Source organism: Balaenoptera borealis (genome assembly GCF_965194805.1).
Source record: "Balaenoptera borealis genome assembly, chromosome: 8".
NCBI classification, from domain to species: Eukaryota; Metazoa; Chordata; class Mammalia; order Artiodactyla; family Balaenopteridae; genus Balaenoptera; species Balaenoptera borealis.
In genome coordinates this window covers 3885519-3907377 of record NC_138865.1, presented here as the reverse complement: position 1 = coordinate 3907377, position 21859 = coordinate 3885519, and the positions used below count along the sequence as shown (strand labels likewise).

At 36.7% G+C, this 21859-nt stretch overlaps 1 protein-coding gene across 5 annotated transcripts in view; it reads left to right on the top strand.

The window, feature by feature from the left end:
* The window catches only part of LOC309633371 (uncharacterized protein), a 394758-nt gene that overhangs the window by 112977 nt on the left and 259922 nt on the right, over nucleotides 1-21859 (top strand). For all 5 annotated transcript variants that reach the window (XR_014247465.1, XR_014247466.1, XR_014247467.1 and 2 more), the window contains one exon: nucleotides 1203-12642. Coding sequence is in view for 1 of the 5 variants with exons in the window: in XM_082402165.1 (XP_082258291.1) it covers nucleotides 12621-12642 (22 nt within the window). In the remaining 4 variants the exon portion in view is untranslated. The remainder of the gene's footprint in view (nucleotides 1-1202; nucleotides 12643-21859) is intronic.

Genomic DNA, 21859 nt, shown 5'->3' with positions numbered 1-21859 from the left:
TGGCTGAGTAGTGTTCCATTGTGTATATGGACCACATCTTCTCTATCCATTCCTCTGTCGATGGACACTTACAATGCTTCCATGTCTTCTTCCTCCTTCTACTATTACAAAAGCTAAAAAGCCCAACCTTCTTTTCATCTAGCAGTGTCAATGTGATGTATTTATGACCAGTGTGGTGAACAGGGAAATACGAAAATGGGGTTTTTCTACCATAATATATGGGCAAATGCTCCCAGGGAAGAGACTTTGGTCCCTTCCTCCTGCTTGTACATGGATGTGATGCCTGAAATTAGAGCAGCTGTTTTTCTTCCATAAGGCTAAAAGAGAGACATAAAACATAGTCCTGCAGAGCTAAAAGGATCCTGAATATTTTTGGATATGATTGAGCCATCAGGTCAATCAGGTGAATTTTTGTTGTGAGAGAAATAAACCTCTTTATTCTTTTAAAAACAATTTGATGGAAATGTTGATGACTCCTTGTTGAGCGCAATTATGACACTTAAAACAATTATCACTGACGGATGAAAAAGACCTTACGCTGGGAACCAACTGGGTTAGTTTAAGGCATGTGGAGAAGGCCAGTGTCATTGGAGATTAAGGTGTTAGCAGTTGGTCAGGACCGATCCAGGGTCTTATTCTGTCCATCAGAATTTGGAGTAGATCATAAATCTAGTGGGAATCTAAGAAGAGCTTTAAGAAACAAAGTAACAAAATGTGATATGTTTTACTAAAATTCTACCCTGTCTGTGATATGAATAATGTGCTATAGGAAAAAGGAGATTTAGGGATATGAATTTTAAAAATATCTATGAGCTTAGTTTTTTAAAAGGTACAAACTCCCAGTCATAAAATAAATAAGTTCTGGAAGGTCATGCATAGCATGGTGACTATAGTTAACGTTACTGTTGTATATTTTAAAGTTGCTAAGAGAATAGATTTTAAAATATCCCATCACAAGAAAGAAAAAATTTGTAACTATGTGTGGTGATAAATATTAACTAGACTTACTGTGGTGATCATTTAGCAACATATACATTGAGTCTTGTTGTACATCTGAAACTAATATAATGCTATATGTCAATTATAGCTCAATAAAAAAGAGCCTATTACTACATGTGACAGAGACTGTTCTCTGTTAAAATCCATGCTCTTTCCTTCTTCCTGGCACACATCTGGACTATATTATCCACCCTCTCTTGCAGTTACGTTGGTCATGGTGTTGAGTTCCAGGCAATAGAAAGTGAGCAGAAGTAGTGTTTGCCCTGCCATTACCTACTACGTAAGTACCATCGACCCCCATCTGTCTTACTCCATGCTGGCTCCCTCCCCTGGCAGCCTGGCATGGGAATGCCCAAGGGGGTCTTTGGAATTTATGCACTAAGCTGACAGAGCCACCTTCGGCCTGGGTTAGTTGAAGTAGCAGAGCTTTTCCCCCTTAACCAGGAATCAAAAAACAAGGAACAAGCAAGAAACACACTTCTATGTTTGTTAAGCCCTTACATTTTGGGTCACTTTGGTAAGCTAGTCTAATATACTGTCAACCAGGTACGATGTTGGCTATCATAGGAGCAGCTGGTTCGTGAAGGAAGGTGTTAACGGTGTTTTGCATTGATTGAGTTTAAACAACCTGATCAGCCTCCTGTAATTATTTGAAGGCCAAGTTCAGATTTTCAGGAAGCTCATTTCGAGTGAATAAAGATTTGAAAGTACACATTAAAAGATGCAAATGACTGGGGTAAAGTGTAAGAGAGAATGTCTCAAGACGTGCTTTCTGATAATGATCACGGGGATTAAGAGTCAGCAAATGGGAAGAAGACTGTTGTGCAAACCGCCTACGCGGGCCCAGGACCTTGCCAAGCCGACTATTGCTGTCAGCCCAGCTAGGGCTTTGCTTCCTCTTGTGGTTAATTCCTTCTAATGTGCCCATGTTAATTATCTAACATACTAGGGCACTTTTGAGAGTGAACAGAGGTTAAAATTAATGAATCCATCTGGAAAGTCTACATAAATGTGGACGATCCTGGCCAAATGGAAATAAAAGGTGAACACAGACCACTGTAGTTAATCCAGAACCGGCGTGGATGGAGACTTTCCTCCGCAAACCTCCATTCCAGATGGCTCGCTTCCTCAATCAGAGGCTGCCGAAACGAAAAGCACCCAGCATTCTGTGGTGTATCCAGAGTTTATATGTTATATCTGGAGGGATGGTGAACGTACATGGTCACGCACAGATCATAAATCTAATCAGTTTTGACAAATGCAGACGCTCTTTTCACCCACATTCCCATCGAGATATTAACATTTCGACCACCCCAGAGAACCACCTGCTGCCTTTTCTCAGTCAAGCTCACTCCTCAAGGAACCTCTGTTCTGATTTCTATCACCATCAGTTACTTTGCTCATTGCGTGACAGTCGTTTGGTATAGTTCTACCTGTTTTGTGTTTGATTTCCCTCAGAGAGCACCACGTCTGTGAAATCCAACTTTGTTGTGTTGAATGTCAATAGTATGTTCCCTTTTAATGCTGAATTGGGTCTTCCAGATGTTGTTGTTCATTCTCTCAAAACAAATTTTATTCTTACAAATTGATTCCTTATGCCTGAATATGGTATTTCTAAAAAAGAGAGAAACTTTAGAGATGGGAAAAACAATCAGATACCAAACTCTTTTTAATCATTATTTCTATGTCTGATGATCTCTATAAATTACCCTATATGAACAATTCCGAGATTCTGTATCATCGAGTAGAAGAGATTCATCAAGGACAAATGTAAGCAGGACCCAAGGGTTTGTTACTCCTTTTATTTAGTGACTGTTTTATGCCGTCTCAAGCCTATTTATAACCCATTCTTCAGGAAAAAACTTTAAAGAGAAGTAGCAGAGGTAGCTATGTCAGATATTTACATTGATTTTGTGAGGGAAACAGGGATCATCTTAGCAGCCTATTTCAAAGATGTCAAATATATTAATATCTGGTTTCTATCATCTCATTATTGATTAAACTCTCATGCTGACATATTTCTTCGACAACAGAGGTTCTGCTACTGGAACAGGTCAATGACAAATGGATGATTATCCTTATAATGTACAAGATGCACTGAATTAACCAGTGCTTATTGGGCTTACTTTCAGATTGATTTTATTTTTAGTAGTTCCATTTAATTAAACAATGAAGCGAGAAACTTAATTGACATCAAACTTCCATGAATTCTGATTTTTTTTCCTCCATTCATTAAGCTCATACTCTATTATTTTTGAACTTGCAGTCAGCCTTCTGGTAATTAAATAAAAGAAATTTATTGATGGCAATATCATACTGTGATATTCATTTTCTTTGGGGGAAATTGAAAAGAAACAAATTATTACTTTCCATTGAGATGGATTTTCCAGTCTTCATTCTCTGAGTAGATAATTGTCAAGATGAGACTTAAAGAATGAGAAGTGGTTGGAGTTGCAATGATCCAGGGAACAGAAGTTCAGGCAGAAGGGGCACATGTAGATAAGTCAGAAAAGAGCTTGGCAAGTATAAAAAACTGATCTTTAGTCACCAGGAGGAGAGTTTATTATTGTCATAGAAATGAGTCATAATAAAATCAAACACATTAAGACTACAGAATGAGTCTCCCCAGCACTAAAGAAAGATATGCCTTTCTACACATCTGCCTCCCTTACATTAGCAGAGGTTGATCTAGAAAACTTTATTTCCTCTAACCCTAAAGTACATTAGTAATATTTACATGGGACAAAAGGCTTAAATGACAAATGTGTTATAAATATGTTAGCACCTTAGCCTGTAATTAGAATAAGCCAAAATAGGGGTTTATTGTATAGGGCGTATGGTTAGATATATGTTGTTCAATTATAAAAGATGTCAAATGCTCCCTCAGACAATGTTAGAAAGTACCAACTCTGGGAGGATCAATACTGGGTTGAAAATAAATAGATTAGACCAAGGGTTAAATATATATATGTGCATATATATATGAGTTATATATTTGTATAAAACCTTTGAGCAAAATAAGTAACCTTCTGTCTCTCTTGTCTCTCATTTTTAAAATAGGTGAACATATACCTATGTTATGGGACTATTATGGGTATTGAAATCACTGATACATGCAAATAACTTAGAAAAAAGGCCCAGAATATAAAACCTTGTTAATAAATGTTAGTTGTTGCTGTTGCTTTTGTTGTTATAAGCTGTGTAAACCTCTGTGTCTGGTATTGGGAAAGGCACTGTTACTGACAAGCACCTTAATTACTAACTAGTGGAGTTTTGAGAATGCTTGTCTCTCGTTTTAGTACAAAAGGCAGAAGGACCTGGGCAGATTATGAGCGTGACATATGAAGAATTTTCCTATATGCTGTATTGTATGAGAATGGACATTTCCCAGGGTCAAGGGATAATTAAAGATTACTGGTCTTGAGTTTCAGCTATAAAGTTTATATACTTCCCATAAATACTGAAAATTGCCTTTCATCTTTTTGAAAAGACTGTCTACGAAAAATACTTGGTATTACATTTTTGATGTATAAAATCATCAGCAGAAATAGTTTCAGTGATACGAGTTTCTAATAACCATGAGATAATTCACTGTTGCCTCATTAAAAAAAATTCAGATGAAAACTTTCTATGCAATATAAAATGGACTTAGGGTTGAATTATATAAGAAACTACATAATTCTAATCACCATCCCCCCTACACACACACACACACACACACACACACACACACACACACGCGCAAATTCCTGTCAACTAGATCCTAAAGCAAATTGTTGTTTTAGGCTAGTGGCTACTCAAGTTTTCTGTTAAATCCAACTCTGTATTGTTTACTGACATGATCTTATTTATGAAAACGATGCACTTTTATGCTCTCCTCTTAGACATTGGTGACTTTTGTAGTTTTCTTTGTTTAACTGTATGATCATTACAGTCTTTACATATGTTTCAGAATTACAGGAGGAAAAAATGTTTAAAAAAATTTAACAAACACTTTTGAAACACATTGTTTTCGCAAATAAGACAAATTTGAGGTTAATTTTTGTGTTGATCGATTTGAGTCCTATCATTGCATGCTCTAGATTACTCAATTCCAGTTTCCTCTAAGAAAAAAAGAGTATCCTAGAAGTCCTTGAATATATTAGTAATCCAAACACCATATGATCAATAATTGAAGTAATGGCTTCTAATTTGATCATCCTTCCTGTGTAATCATCCTCCCCTTCTGACTCTGGGCTTGGCTGTGTGACTTCTTTTGGTTGGTCAATGGGATAATAGCAAAGGTAATGCACAAGAGTTTTGAAAAGTATTTGGACATTGGGGATTTTTTGTTGTTGCTGCCCTCAAAACTAATTCCATCCTGTCTTAGTCAGTCCAGGATGCTGTAACAGAATACCACAGATTGGGTGGCTTAAACAACAAACATTTGTTTCTCACAGTTCTGGAGGCTGGAGTCCAAGATCCAGGCGCTGACAGATCTGGTGTCAGGTGAGGGACCCTTCCTGGTTTGCAGTACTTATCAACATAAGCATCATAGCATCCAGTAACCAATAATTTTAAATATATATATTAAAGATTAGGAACAGCCAGGAAACATGACCCATAACTAGGAAAATAATCAGTTGCTATGATCATATGCAAAAAAAAAGGAATTTTTTCATAATAGTTTCAGTAGAAGAGTGGGGATAACAGGGCTGATGAGTTGGGGAGGGGTGATAAATATCACCCATGAGTAGGAGATCCCTCTTATTTCTATGCAGTCCCTCTTGACCACAACCCTTGGTGGGAGAAGAGGAATATTTCTTCCCACCTCCTATTTGCATATAAACTACAACAGATAAATATTCTGAGTCTTTAGCCAATATAAATTCAGTCTTGGTCCTACATAACCCCCAACTATATTTATAAAGTGCTTACTGAAAAATATGCTAAAGAAATTCCTAGCCACAAATAATCTTTCAGAACCTAGGAATTAGAGGGGGGAAATGTGGTGGTAAAGCACAAGATGCTTTAGACCTATTTGACAAATTTAGAAACAAATCATTTACCAGCAGTAGATGACACCAACCAAGGGTCTTAAGAAACTCTAGGATGAACTTGTGAAGCTCTTGGCCAAATTGTAACCTTGCAGTTGCAAATAGCCACATGCCACTGGAGTGGCAGATTTCCAGACAGACTTGGGCTGACAAGGGCCACAGAGGAGAGCTGAGAACTACAGACAGGAAGGTCTTACTTCCAACTCCAGTATGTTGTTAAAAATTATGATGAAGTGGACACCTACTACACACTTAGAAGCCTAATCTTCCATTTTTGAATGTGTCTCTCATTCTCAGAGGGGAAGCAGGGTGGTCCCTGTGGAACAAGCAACAACTGTAAATTGGGAGAATCACTCTCATGTCTGTTTTGCTCCTACTGAGATTGAATCACCCTGTGTCTCATGAAGAAAGAAAGAAAGAAAGGAAAAGAAAGAAAGAAAGAAAGAAAGAAAGAAAGAAAGAAAGAGAAAGAAAGAAAGGTGAAAGTAGATATAATCACTAAAATAGCTATTTCAAATATTTCAAGTGTTTAAAGGAAAACATGGATGTAATAAGGAGGGAAATTGAAAATACAAAAACAAACCAAATGAAATGAAGTGTCCCATGAAAAGCATAATAACTGAAATGAAAAATCCACTGATAGAATTAATAGTAGATTAAATGCAGACAAAGCAAAGATCATTGAACCTGAAGACATAGAAAATAATATAAACCATCCAAATTGAAACAGCAAGATAGAGACAAATATAAAAAGAAAGAATAACAGACCAAGAAAATTAACAGACTCAGTGATACATGAACTGATGACAAGTAGTCTAATATAGGTATAATTGGAGTCTCAGAAAGAGAGACTAGAGGATAAAATTGATAAAGGAAAAATGACTGAACATTTCCCAAAGCTGATGAAAACTATGAGAATGTTGGTCCAAAACACCCCAAGCAATTCCAAAAAGATACACACCAAGAAAACTACACCAATCCAGAGTATATTCAAATTAATGAAAAATACTGTTAAGGAGAAAAGTATAAAGCAGCCAGAGGTAAGCAACACATTAGTAAGTTTAGAGGGAAAAGTACAAGAATGACAACAGACCTCATCAGAAACTAGGCAAACCAGAAAACAATTTAAAAAAAAAATCTATAAGGTGTTGAAAAACATATTTTAAAAAACCTTACAACCCAGAACTTTACACACAGAAAAAAAGTCTTGCAAAAATGGGTTAACTACTTCACTTTAAGTGAAGTAACTGCTGTTTTGTTGTTGTTATTATTGTTGTTGTTGTTATTGTTCCCTAGGTAATGTTGCTACTAATTCCCAGGAGAGGATGAATAATAGTAGATGTTTCAAGCCATGTGGGAGGGAACCTGAGAAGTTGTAGTAATGCTAAATTTTTAATAAATTATATCTATTGAATAAAAAAAAATTCTTGCAAAACTGATGGCAAATTAAAAACTTTTTAAAACAAGCAGAAGTTTAGAGAATTTCTCAATGACAGACCTGCACTACAAGATGGAAGTTTGGAGCTACACACAGGGATTATGATTACTGTATATGGTAAATAGGTAGGTATGTATAAAGGGGTTTTGTATCACATTTAAATCGCTATGAAATATAATTGACTCTTGAGTTACCAGATAGGATCAGAAGGTCAAGTCAGACTCACAGAACCATAGATCGTACCCAGGATCAGGTTTTACTAAATAATTTAAAAACATAAAAACAATTCAGAAAAAGGCTTAGATGAAGAAGAAAGAGATATGGGACCTGGGGGGGTCGAGGGGGGCGGTGCCTTTCTTCCCATGTCAGACATGCCCCTTTGGCCTAGAATATTAGAGGGCTTTAAGTAAGGTTCATGGGATTCCTCACAAAGAGGTAAGAATTTATGTTATGAAAGAGCTTGAAGGGTTGTACAGCCTTTGGGACATTTCTGGGGACATTTCTCATACACACTAGGTTCTATTTAGTATGGGATCTCCAGCTAGGGATATTTCAGAGATTGGGTCCCTTACTCTTAATAATATCATTAATCTATCTGAGGTCCACTTAGCAAAAAGACTTTTCCAGGAACTTACCCTTCTTTTCTTCCTACCAGGAACTTCTACCAAGTAAAAAGAGTAAATGGATCACAGACAACTTACTTTAATTCCTTTCTTTCAACTTTTCAAAGCAAAATTAATAACCATTTATTTTGGATTTTATAACATATGTAGTGGTATAATGTATACAAATATAGCACAAAATTGGGTTGTGGGGAAACAGTGTGTACTATTATAGATTCTTACATTATTCATGTAGTATACACTTGTTTGAAACTTAACTGTAATGAAAAGATGCATATTTTAAACCCAAGAAACCCTTAAAACAATAAAAAATTGTATCTACAAAATCAATAGTAAAGGTAAAATGGAACCTAAAAGTACACACAGATCAAAAGTAAGACAAGAAAAGAGAAGGAAAAGGGCAATAAAGAAAATGTGAGAAAACAGAAACAAATATCAAGATGACAGATATAAAAACCAAGAAATCAATAGTTACATTAAATGTGAATGATTAAACAATTCTCTTAAAAGGCATAGATTTTCAGGTGGGATAGAAAACCAGGGCCCGATTATATGTTGTCTCCAAGAAGCACAATTAAATGTAAAAACACATGGGCTGAAGATAAAGTGACAAAAGATACACCACACACATCTAAGCACAAGGATTGTGAGTGACTGTGTTAAATCAGAGGAAGTAGACTTCAGAACAAGAAACGTTGCCAGGGCCATAGGAGGGTATTTTGTAATGAGAAAGGAGTCAATTTATCAGGAAGACACAACAGTCCTGAGATGGCACCAAACATCAGCACTTCAAAGTCTATGAAGCAAGAGCTGAAAGAATTGACAATTTGAAAAGGACATCCATAGACTTGATTGACACAGGGTTGTCACAAATCTTGAATCTGTAAAAACTGTAATATCTGCAAAGCACAATAAAGTGAAGTGCAGCAAAACAAAGTATGCCTGTATTGGAAATTTAACAGTACTCTTTTATTAGATGGTGGAACAACCAACTTGCAGAATGGCAAAAATCAAATGATAAACGTGAGTTGTAGTGCACTACTAAACAGTGTTAAATTCGTGCAATCATGTTGGAAGACTGGCAGCGTCTAGTAAAACTCAACACTGTCTCCTCAGTCCAGAAATCTCATTCCTTGGAAGAGACTGCGTAAAAATGTGTGCGTAAATGTATGTGTAACAAGAGGCGCACACAAGAATGCTCAAGTTAACAAACACTGGAATCAACTCAAATGGCTGTCAGGAGTAGAGTGGATAAATAAATTGTGATATTTTCATAAAATAAAAACTGGATGACAGTTAAAATGAATTATCTATAATTACACACCATAATATGTATGAATCTCACAGACATTATGTTGCATTAAAGAAGCCAGACACAAATAGTGCATGTAAATTATTCCATTTACATGAAGTACAAAAACAGGAAAAAATAATCTCTGCTGTTAGTACTCAGGCCAGTGATTTACTGTGGATGTTTAGTGACTGGGCAATAAGACAAGTCTTCTCAGATGCTAGTGTTATTTAATCTCTTAATGTGAATGCTGCTTAACAGGGGTATTCACTTTGTGAAAATGTTTTGATTTGTATGCTTATGATTTCTCTATGCATATTAAACTGCAACAAACTTTAAAAAGGACAAAAGAAAAGAAAACTAGGATGATGGGGCATGTAAAACAATGCATATGCACAAAGAGACATTGATATATGCATATATTTTTTTAATTAAAGCTACACAGTGATGGGAGAAAGAAACTTGATTGAGGTTGTAGATATGCTTTTAACTATGACACTTTGAGTCAATCACTTAATTTCTCTTGGTTTAATTTTTCCACCTATCATGACTGAGTCTGGCTAGTTAACATGCAAAATATTATTTAATTTGAATGCTACATATTACTATGTATGATGTCATCATGGCACAAATATAATGGGCAAACTACTAACAAGATATGGAACCCAAAAATGTATAGAACTTTTGGATTAGATGCCCATTTATTTAGGTAAAATTTTGAAGTAAAGGAAAAGCAAAATGTCAGAAATGACTTTTACTCCTCTGTATCCATTTATATGCAACTTAAAATTCTTAACACATTTCTTTTTCAGGATTAAAAAATATGTGTTTGCAGACAGATTGGCAATGTATCTGGCTTGAAGAATTAAAATCACATATGTTATACAATATGTATAAAATTATCCTTCTGTTTTTCAAACACGTGTGATACAAATGCCAGGAACAGAAGTTATATTTCCTCTATTATTTGAATTTGCATTATTTTCTTCACAGCCATGAGAGCATATTTTTAATATGTCTTTCTTTAGTTATCTATTGAGGTACTGAATAATTAAATTCCTCTGTGTATAAATAGCAAAGAATACTTCTATCTTTAAAATATTGCAATCTCATATTCTGATATTTACATTGTGATATCTCTCTACTGCACTCATGATCTGATGCTGGAAAAGTGTATAATTTCTTTGGATCCTCAACCAAGTAAAATATGTATAATTAAGCTTTATCTTTGACAAATCCAATGGATATTTTATATCTTTTACTCCATGAATGAGGGAGAATTATTTAATTCTCTTTCTATTTCATTGAATCTTCATATGCCAAAGAAGAGTATCTTCTATTTCCATCTCCTTTTTCATTTTTGAAAACATTATTTGTCAGTTTTCTTCTTTAATTTGGAAACATAAAATAGGAAAATATTCCCCAGATTGACCACAAACACTTTGTCTTCTTAATCCTTGAAAAACTGGCATATATACACATATATGCTCACATACACATATGCACTATGTGTATATATACATACATTGTATGTATTGTACATATATAACAATGTGTGTGACTTTGAATAAATGTGTATGTATAATATAAAAATATAGTATGCATATATAGTAATATAGTGAAAAAAACATAATTTCCAAAATTAAGCAAAACAACTCCATACTCATTCGAGGCAACAGATTTGAAAAGTTTTTTTATGATTACTGCAGGAAAAAAATCACGTGTCTCTTTATATGTTTCTAAGTATGTGCATATGAATATATCATACATATATGATATAGCATATATAACATATATATTAAATGGGAGAATAAAAACTAGCTAGACTCCTAGGTGCAATCATTAAGTCTCTTTATTTCTTTTCCTTCTCTGTCCTTCTAAACATCTGTGGAACTAATTATTTCCCTTTTCTCACTGCAATCTTCTGCAAACCTCATGAATTTTCTAGTCACTTTCAGGTAACGAAAAGTCACCTAGTAACAGCCAGTCCTCCAAACAGTTTCATTTCAGTGTTATTTTATTCCCATTGAAAATGTATCTTTTCCCCTGGTTTGGGCTGGCTGCAGGTTAGTTGCTAACAGTGGGAAAGGGGATAGTCAGCCCCTTCCCCCTTTTATCTTTTCACCTGATTCCTCTTCTTCTCTCCAGCTTCTTAAGTGTGGTTTTGGAACCCGATAGGGTCAAAATCATACAGGAAGGTGGAAGACTTAAGGAAGCTGGAAAGGTCTTACTTGACTGACCCTCTTGCGAACCAGCATCTGCGTTCCCTGAGCTGAGCAGAAGTTGACATTGACCATGGTAGCCGTGGTTTCGTTCTACAGAAGTCCTCCACATCGCTAGACATTTCTTGCCTGCACTTCTCTTGAGTCGCATGCATTTCTCTAGCTGGTTGCTCTTGGTCCATAGCCATCTGCCTGTAAATCCCCAGCCTCTTTCAGTGGAGGCCTTCTCTTTCCAGGTGAGACTCGAAGCCAGCTCTAAAACATCCCCTTGCCAACACTCACGTGGCAGAAGTCTTGTGTTTTTGATTCACTGATTTTCAGAGCATATATACACATACATGCTCACATACACAAATCCAATGGACTTGCTCTAAAACAAGCCAGCTCTAAAACATCCCCTTGCCAACACTCATGTGGCAGAAGTCTTGTGTTTTTGATTCACTGATTTTCAGAGCCCTCTACCCTTCTTCTCTTTACAGCCTCAGGCCACTTCATCTGGGCCATACTCTGTGTAATACCAGTCTATTCATTTCAAAATCTGATCGTATCCCATAAATTGATTTTATTATTCCCTTTTTGTTGCTATCACCAACAATTAACTTTATTTCCCATGACATCGGCTACATTTTCAATTGTTAGAAACATCGGTGAGTAGTGTTCTGAGATTTCATGAGAATACCTATTTCTCCATACCCTAACTAACACTGGTGTGGCAGGCACTGTTGTTTACCTTTTTGTTCTAAAGGCCTTTCCTCATTTTCCCTTAGTTTAGGAAACCCAATGTGCCCAAGTGAAGGTGACGAGGTATGGCTAGCCTAAACCAGTAATTGCAATTTCATTCTCTTTTACTGGATATGTGACTAAGTTGTCCAAAAGGAGATATCTGCTGGGAATCCTCAGGAAAAGATTTTGTTCTCTTCAGCAGGTTTGAAAATGGATCATTAGACCTGAAGCACTCGTGTTGCTCCTGTGCATTGACAAGCCTGAGGATGGAAACCCACCACCTTGGAGATGGCAGAGCAGAGATTAGAAGGTATCTGGGTTCTGGATAATATTGCTGAACTGCCACACCAATCATAGAACTACTGATGATCGATTTTTCTTATATGAGTCAAAGAAAAAACTTTAGTGCTTAAGCTACTTTGGATGGATAATCTGTTGCTTACAGTCAAAAGCATCTTAATTGATTAAACTTGATATCATCAAACTTTACTTCTAAGAAACTGGGCAAAAATATATTTATCCCTTTTATAAGCCAGAGATGGAATATGAAAAACAAAGGCTAGTTTTTGATGTTCAAAACTGAATCCATCTAATTGGTAGCTCTTCTAAAATAACGTGTTATTTTGATTTTATGAAAATATAGCCGCAAAATATCTAAGTCACTCCTTTAGGTTGTAGAAAATTAAAGGCGTTGTTTGTTTTTGAGTTGGCACTAGATCGAGTGTCACCCTGGATCAGCCCACCGAATCCATCTCCGTACTGTGGAGAAATAGAACCTCCCTGGATTTCTTGGTACTCCTTAGACACAGAAATTTATACCGCATACTGATAGAGGGAGTGTTCGCTTTCACTTTCCTTAGAAACATCTTACTATTCATATAGCATGATAATTAGTCCGGTATCTATTTATCTAATATATTGCTCTGATATGAAAGAATAATAAAGTTTCTGTTAACTTCCAATAGGGCTAAATGATTCCAGTCAGAGTAGTTTCCTGGTAGCAAGGACTCTCTCCTTACCCACGTTTTAATCAGGCTCCTCTGAGCCGTCTTGACTAGACCTGGATCTTGGTCTGCTACCCTGCTCGTGGCCTGTCCAATTTTAGCAAAGAATCCCACTAATCCCGGTTAGCAAAAATACTTCCACCTTTTATAACTGATCAATTTCCACCCTTGGCCTGCCTTTAGCAAGATCCTGTTAAGTTATTTTAGCAAGACTCTTTCTGCCCTTGATACCCAATCAAGTTCTTGTTAGTAACTTTCCATGCACTGACCCCCTCACTCTGCTTTTTGGCTCTAAATCACCAGCTGTCTTTGCTGTCTTTGGAATTGAGCTCAGTCACATACTAAGGTCTTTTTCTCCTACTGCAGTGACTCCAAATAAATCTGTTTTGCTATTTTTAACATGTGTCTGGTGCAAAATGTTTCTTTACCCTGGGTTAAGCTGCTGAGGCACTGGGAAAAATGGAGTGCTATCTCCCTTGGTATTTATGTTTCAAAGAGATAAAGCCCAGACTTGAAGACTTCTCTGGCTCATGGAAGTGGAAGACACCCAGGGTTTATCCAGGCCCTGGAAAGGCATGTGTATATTCCAAAAGGGTAGGTGAGAACCCAGGGTCCTTCCATCCCATGTCAGAGGAGCGATTTTTACCTTTCTCCTTGGAGGGGAGGGAGAGACAGCTTCTTCTCTCCTGTGTGTAAATGGTGTGTTGGCACTCCTGAAAAGCCTAGGAGATGAAATTCTGCCCCTTTAGGCCACATCTTACTGAAATACAGTAAGTCCCCTACATACAAACCTTCAAGTCACGAACTTTCAAAGATGCGAAAGTGCATCTAGTTCCAGCAAGGAACCAGAACCTGTGCCATCGACGTCAGGCATGAGTGAAACTGCACCTTGCCCTCTGTCTCCTATTGCTGACGATCCTTCAGCTCTACCATCTCCCACCTCCTCTCCCCGCCTCCAGTCAGTAACTCTTCTTGCCTGTTCCCTCGATGCCAGCACCTGTATGCCAGCTGTTGTACTGGACTACTGTACTTTTCAAGGTACTGTACTGTAAGATTTAAAATGTTTTCTTTATTTTTTGTTTGTTTTTTATGTATTATTTGTGTGAAAAGTATTATAAACCCATTACAGTACAGTACTATATAGCCGATTGTGTTAGTTGGGTACCTAGGCTAACTTTATTGGACTTATGAACAAATTGGACTTATGGACGCACTCTCGGAACAGAACTCATTCATATGTAGGGGACTTGCTGTAGATCAGGAGCAAGATCGACCAACCCATTCTGACCCATAGTTAATCAGGATGTTCTCTTAATGATGTGACCTGGTACCCAGTGGTAACTAGAGGTAGGTTCTGTCCAAGAAAAGAATAAAGAGCAAACCCAGAGAGGAGGGAAGGAGGGAGAGAAAGAGACAAGGAGAGAGTCAGACACACAAAGAGAAGCAGTGAAAAGGGAATCCAAGAGACTCCAGAAAGACCGAGAGATTAACCATAATCATTTCCCTCCCATTTATCATCTTTAAATTTGACCCTATTTGTTCTCAACCCTTTCATTTCTGTAATGGTTGTCTCCTCTTTGCCTCCCATCCCATGTTAGATGTAAGTTACTTTGAGTATATTTCTGTTTCTTACAACAAATGGTTCTTGGGTGAAATACTTAGTTCACTTTAACTATTTTAATCATATGTACATTTTAGAAAAATGACAAGTCAAGATGGAACTTCTAACCATCATTCTACACTTCCTCATTCATATATAATATATCGCTAGTATATTTAATCAAAGCTACCTACTAATACCATCAATGAACATGTTTTTGAGAGAAAATTCTTAAAAACTTGCCCAACCTAAATTAGCTTCTTTACTTGTTTTTAAATTTAAAACAAGTATGTGGAAGAGATACCTTTGGTAAAGAATATGTTTCTTTTAGCAAAGCTTTTATGTCCTATGCTGTTATTTCTATTTTTGCCTTTCCAAGAAAATGGATTCAGAGGAATTTGTTGATACTATTTAATACTGGGTCCATTGTTATAGATCAGTGATTTATAAATCTTTTCTGAATAACGAAATCACTAGGGAAGCTTTTAAAATACAGATTATTTAGCTTCATTCCTGTCCAACTAAATCAGTAACTCCAGGGGTGGGTCTGAAATTTTTCTGTTTATTTAAATGACTCCAAAATATTCTGATGATAAGTCATGTTTGGAACCCACTGCTATATTTCTCAAAATAGGATGCAGAGTAGTATTACCTGGAAAAATAAAAACCAGCAAACAAGCCTGATGGCCAAATCCTGCCCCGAGGTATTGTGATTTAAAAAGTCTAGTGGAGCCTGGCACTGGTGTTTCTTCAGAGCTCCCCAGGTGACTCTAACAGGCAGGCAGATTTCAGAACCTTTACCCAGGTGTCCCCCCGGGCTCTCAGGCTTAGAAAGAGCCTTTCTTTGAACTATCCCTGGAGAACTTCGTAATATTATTATCATCAGAGCTCTATCTCTGTAGTCATCTTTGCACCATTCAGAAACTTCTGGCACAAGCAAAGATCTCAATCAAAATCTCAGAGCATCCCATTACAGAATCACTCAACTTGGCCCCTGCAAAAGGGAAAAGACCTGGGTCATGTGAGAAGAAACGAACTTTTTTAACAGCATGAGGGTTCATTGTGTGGCTGGCACATTTATTTAGCTGTCCACCAGTTAATTCATCCCACAACTGTTTATTGAGCATCTACTATAAAATCAGATGCTGTAGTAGATATTGATACATATTTAAACCTGGGTGGAAAATGTGTCATTAAACAATTATATTAAGAGCTAGAAATGAAGATGGGCAGGTTGACAGGAGAGTCTGTATTGAGGATAAAATAAATAGTCTAAATTAGGGGATTAAGGAAGATTTCCGTGAGTAAATGACATATAAGGATTTGAAGATTGCATTTTCCAGGTGTAGATGCAAAGCACATTTTTTAAAATCCTTTATTTTTGTTTTTATTCTTAATTTATTTTTAAATTTTATTGGAGTATAGTTGATTTACAATGTTGTGTTAATTTCAGGTATACAGCAAAGTGATTCAGTTAGACATATGCATATATTCATTCTTTTTCAGATCCTTTTCTCCTATAGATTATCACAAAATATTGAGTAGGGTTCCCTGTGCTATACAGTAGGTCCCTGCTGGTTATCTATCTTGTATATAGTAGTGTGTGCATGTTAATCCCAAGCTCCCGATTTATCCCTCCCCCTCATGTTTCCCCTTTGGTAACCATAAGTTTGTTTTCTAAGTCTGTTTCTGTTTTGTAAATAAGTTCATTTGTATCATTTTTCTAGATTCCACATATAAGTGATATCATATGATATTTGTCTTTCTCTGTCTGACTTACTTCACTTAGTATGATAATCTCTAGGTCCATCCCTGTTGCTGCAAATGGTATTATTTCATTCTTTTTTATGGCTGAATAATATTCCATTGTATATATGTACCATATCTTCTTTATCCATCCCTCTGTCAATGGACATTTAGGTTGCTTCCATGTCTTGGCCATTGATAGTGCTGCAGTGAACATCGGGGTGCATGTATCTTTTCGAATTATGGTTTTCTCTGGATACACGCCCAGGAGTGGGATTGCTGGATCATATGGTAGTTCTATTTTTAGATTTTTTCATGTTTTTTAGGAAACCTCCACACTGTTCTCCATAGTGGTTGTACAATTTACATTCCCACCAACAGTGCAAGAGGGTTCCCTTTTCTCCACACCCTCTCCAGCATTTATTGTTTGTAGATTTTTTGATGATGGCCATTCTGACAGGTGTGAGGTGATACCTCATTGTACTTTTGATTTGCATTTCTCTGATTTGCACATTTTTGATGGCCCAGAACCAAGGTAAAGAGAAATTTGTCTTTATGATTGAATTGAAACCAGTATGACTAAACATAGTGAGTGAAGGAGAAATACATATGATTAGGTGAGAGATAAGCAGAGTCAAACTGCAGAGCTGAGTACATCTCCTTAAGGATTTATTTTTTACTTTATTCTAAGTTCATTTTGAATCAACTGAATAGTATAAAGCAAGGAAGCAAGAACCTGTGACAGTTTGGACCAGGATGGAGGCAGTTGAAATGTAAATTGTTGACAAGTCAAGATATATTTGGTAAAATTGTCAGAGTGAGACGATTTGGTCAACTGTAGAGATTATAAGAGTGTGTAAGAGATACATGCACCCCCATGTTCATTGCAGCACTATTACAATATCCAAGACATGGAAACAACTTAAGTGTCCATCGACAGATGAATGGATAAAGAAAATGTGGTACATATATATATACACACACACACACACACAATGGAATATTATTCATCCATAAAAATAACAAAATACTTTCATTTGCAACAACATGAATGGACCTTAAGGGTATTCTACTAAGTGAAATAAGTGAGACAAAGGCAAATACTGTATGATCTCTCTTATATGTGGAATCTGAAAAACAACAACAACAAAACAAAAAACAACAACAACAACAAAAAAGCCCAAGCTCAAAGCTCACAGATAAAGAGAACAAACGTGTGGTTGTCATAGGCAAAGGGTGTGTGTGTGATGGGGTGCGGGGGAGAAATGGGTGAAGGGGATCAAAAGGTAAAAAGAAAAAGTAGTGAATTAGGAAAAAACTGCCAATTTTCTTTTCATCTTTATCATAATTGATTTTACCTGTGCATCATCTTGGGTCTTGTTTCTTACACATATTTGTAATGTAGGTTAAAAAAAATTACTGGAAATGACTCAAGTCCTTTTGTAAAGGACAATAATGGTTCAATAAACTAGGAAGCAGCCATCCATACGATGGAATACTACAAAGCTGTGATAAAAGAATGAGGAATCTCTCTCTGTACCCACACGGAAAGATCCCTAGGACATATTCTTAAGGACAAAAGGCAAGTCACAGAACAGCTTATATAATGTGCTGCCTTTTGTATAAAAGAGTAAGAGGGGGAATAAGAACATATATTCATACGTGCTTGCATTTACGTGAACACTGTACGGATATATGAAACACTATTGAATGGTACTAACAAGGGACTGGGGGCCTAAAGGGGGGACCAGAACTGAGATGGAAGTAATACTGCTCAACATATATCTTTCAGAATGATTTTGTCCTGTTTTTAATTTACCTTGAGCACCTGATTCATTTGGTAGTGGGGTGGGGGGATCTGTGTTCTCTGTTGGAACCAAGTGGTCAGGACTCAGACTTCTCACCTGGGCCTGCTAGCACTCATCAACCTCAGGACAGTGATAATTTAGGTCAGAGGAGCAGCAAGGCTGTTACTTGACTATCTTCCTAGGGAAGGAGAAACTGATAACACACGCGGGTCCATGTAATTTGAACGTTATGTGTAAGACTAGGTTAACTCAGCTTCTAAAACTGTTTGACCAGCAGGGATGTGACACGATGGTAATAAAGGGGGTGGAGGGGAGACCAGGGTAGAGAGTGGCCATCCCTGTCTTCTCCCTTTACAATTTGACTTTTTATTCTTGGGTTTTCATCGTGGACTTTTGTAAAGTGGGGAGATTTAAATCCATCTCTAGGATTTCAACTATCTTAAGGCCGCTTTCAATACAAGTGCTTTTCTATAAATCGCTCTCATGGTTCTCCTTCCCGAGACAAGAAAGAAGAGAGAAGGAGAGGAAAAGGGGTACATCGGGGGTTTATCTGGTTTGTGGGGTAAGAGGATTGGCACAAAAATGAATAAAATAAAATTAAGCCAGTTGTCTTAAAGAGAGAGAGAGAGGTGCCAGCCGAGAGTACTTGCTGTTGTTATATGGGGCTGATGGGGCACCACTGCTGATTTATGGAAAAGGTTTGGGAAAGAGCACGAGTTCTATCTGGTTAGGTTTCTTTATAAATGCAAATGCGAAATGCAAATGGAGATGTTTAGTAGGCCATTTGATATGCTACCCTGGAGATCGTGAGAGTAAGCGTCTAGATACCTTTTGAGGAGAGCCATGAATCCCTAGCAGTGGATGACATATCAAAGGTAGAAGATGTATTACGATAAGAGACAAACCTCCGAGAAACTCCAGTATTGAAAGATCAAGGGGGAGACGAGGAACCTGCAGAGAGACACAGGGAATACAGCAAATTGTGGAATTATGACACTCAAGGGAAGAGTGTTCCCAGGAGGAAGGGGTAGGTAGAGGCAGAAGATTGTCACATGGCATTTTTTTTTTAAAGAGCTATGCATTCAGATATGATAGAAGCAACTGGGGAATCATTTGACATCCCATATTCCTGTGTGGGAAGTGAGAAGAGCTTTTTTTTTTTTTTTCCAATATCCCATAGAATACTTTTCTTTTCTTATAGGAGGGAAGGCAGTTGTGAAGCAGTGGGTTGAACAGTATCCAGTTTGTTACTGCTGGGCATTTTTATACTCTCCCGGCTGCTGGGACGTGGGAAGTTATCAGTTGCTGACCTGCTGAGTGACAATTGTGCCAGTAACTTTCAGTATTGTATCGTACGCTTAAAAATCTAGGAAGGTAGATCTCATGTTGTGTTCATACCAACAAACAATAAAACAAAATAAAAATAGACTTCGATTATTGCACTGTATCTTATATGCCTTGTTGCCCTAGTCCTTATGTTATAAAGGTGGTGAATATTAATGGAAAATTATTAAAGACTATTATGACAGGTAGAACGAGGCACGATTCCTTGATTTATTGGTCAAATTACTTTAAACATTGATGAGTAAAATGGAAATGGATTAATTCTCAGATGGATGGGTTGGTTGGTAAGGGTCCCAAGAGGGGTTAAATTTTAGGATGAATCTTAAAGAAAATGATAGGTATTTTGTTGTTTTTTAAAAAATATTGTGAGCTAAAAATCCAACTGTTACATATAAATCATGTCAAAAATATTTAACTGTATAATTACTAAGGAATTCACAGACTCAGTGAATTGTCATTAGACACCCTAAAATAAAAAAATTTCATGAGTCAGGGATTCAAGAAACCATGTGAATTAAATTATAGATATTCAAGATAATTCTTTTAATGTAAATGACTAAAAGCATATAGTCAAGTATTTGTTCTTCCTTTTGTATTTTCCCATATTTAGAAAGAAAAGCTGATATCTTAAAATGTTTATTATTCTCTTCCCTATCAGCACCACCAAATACCCCCAAAATACAAGTGAATCTTTATTAAAAGTATTATATCCCTTATAGATGATTAAAGTAGTAGGTTGCGACTATATTGTATTTTTTTTCTGTAAGAGAAGCAAAGAATAACCTATTATGGAACTTGCCATTACTTTTTCTTAAACAAAGCTGGTATATTGTAATCTGTTTTGCTATCCAAGTGCAAAGGTGTTCTCTTGTAGCATGCTTTAGAATTATGGGTTTGAACTGGACATTTTTTACTACCACTAGTTCAACTTTTTCTGAAAAAAAAAGATAATAAATTCAGAAACTGCATTTGAGCTAAATGAGGTTTAAGTGTTATCTGGGTTTTATTCTTATTTCAGTAGAGATCTCTAAAATATTCTATTCCATTTTCAGTATTCAGAGACAGTCCCATGAATTTCCCTAACTCTTGTATAATCTAGAATCTGTTCTTCATATTTTATTTTGAAATGTACCCCCTTTTTTTCAAATTTGGTAGCAGTTGCCCTTTTTCTTTTCAGAGTGGTTTTAATTATTTTCCCTGAGAAATTCCTAATTTTGACTAAATTCCATTTTCTTCCTAATGTAGTTATCAATATGAGTTTTAACGCCACCTTGTGATTCAAGTAGAGAAATGTTCATCATATTAAAAGAAGCCAAGCAAGTCAGAGAAAGGAGAGTTTGAACAACGGAAGAAAATATTTACCTAAATAAAAGGTTCATGATTCTATCACCAACTTAATGTTATATTCCTATTTTTTAAGAAAATCAAAATATCCTTATTATTGTAAATAGTCAATCCTTCGTACAGTACACCTTACTCCCTAAAGTATTAATATGTCCAAGGAGGATGTTGTATCAGTTACCAACAATCACAAATAATCCCAACATTGCTTTTGCTTTGCCCAGAGTTAAAAGGTCAGGAACTATAAAAATGCTATCAGATACATTAAAACGGTTATGGAGAATTACTTCGTATTTAGGCAATCTTTATGTCCTATGATAAGTTTAATCTTACAAAATCAATCCCATGAAAACCTACGTTGAATTTTAATTGTACTGAGAAAGGTTTGTGGCAGAGATGGGCTCCCTGTCCATCTATTTCTTTGACAGAGAACCAGACAGCATTTCCCTGCCAACCCCCCAGTTAGACTTGGCCAGGGACTTAGTTAGGTCCTGGACCCAGGGCTGGCCAATGAAATCCACCCATGTGCAGCCCTCCCTGTCCTTACTGCCTCTGCTGGATGGATACAGATAAGCAGGGCAAACTTGAGGGCCCATCTTGGAAACAACAATTCTACAAGATGAAAAGAGGGGTCTGGTCCACAAAATCTTTCTTAGAGGCAACTTGCCTTCAGTCAGATGATCT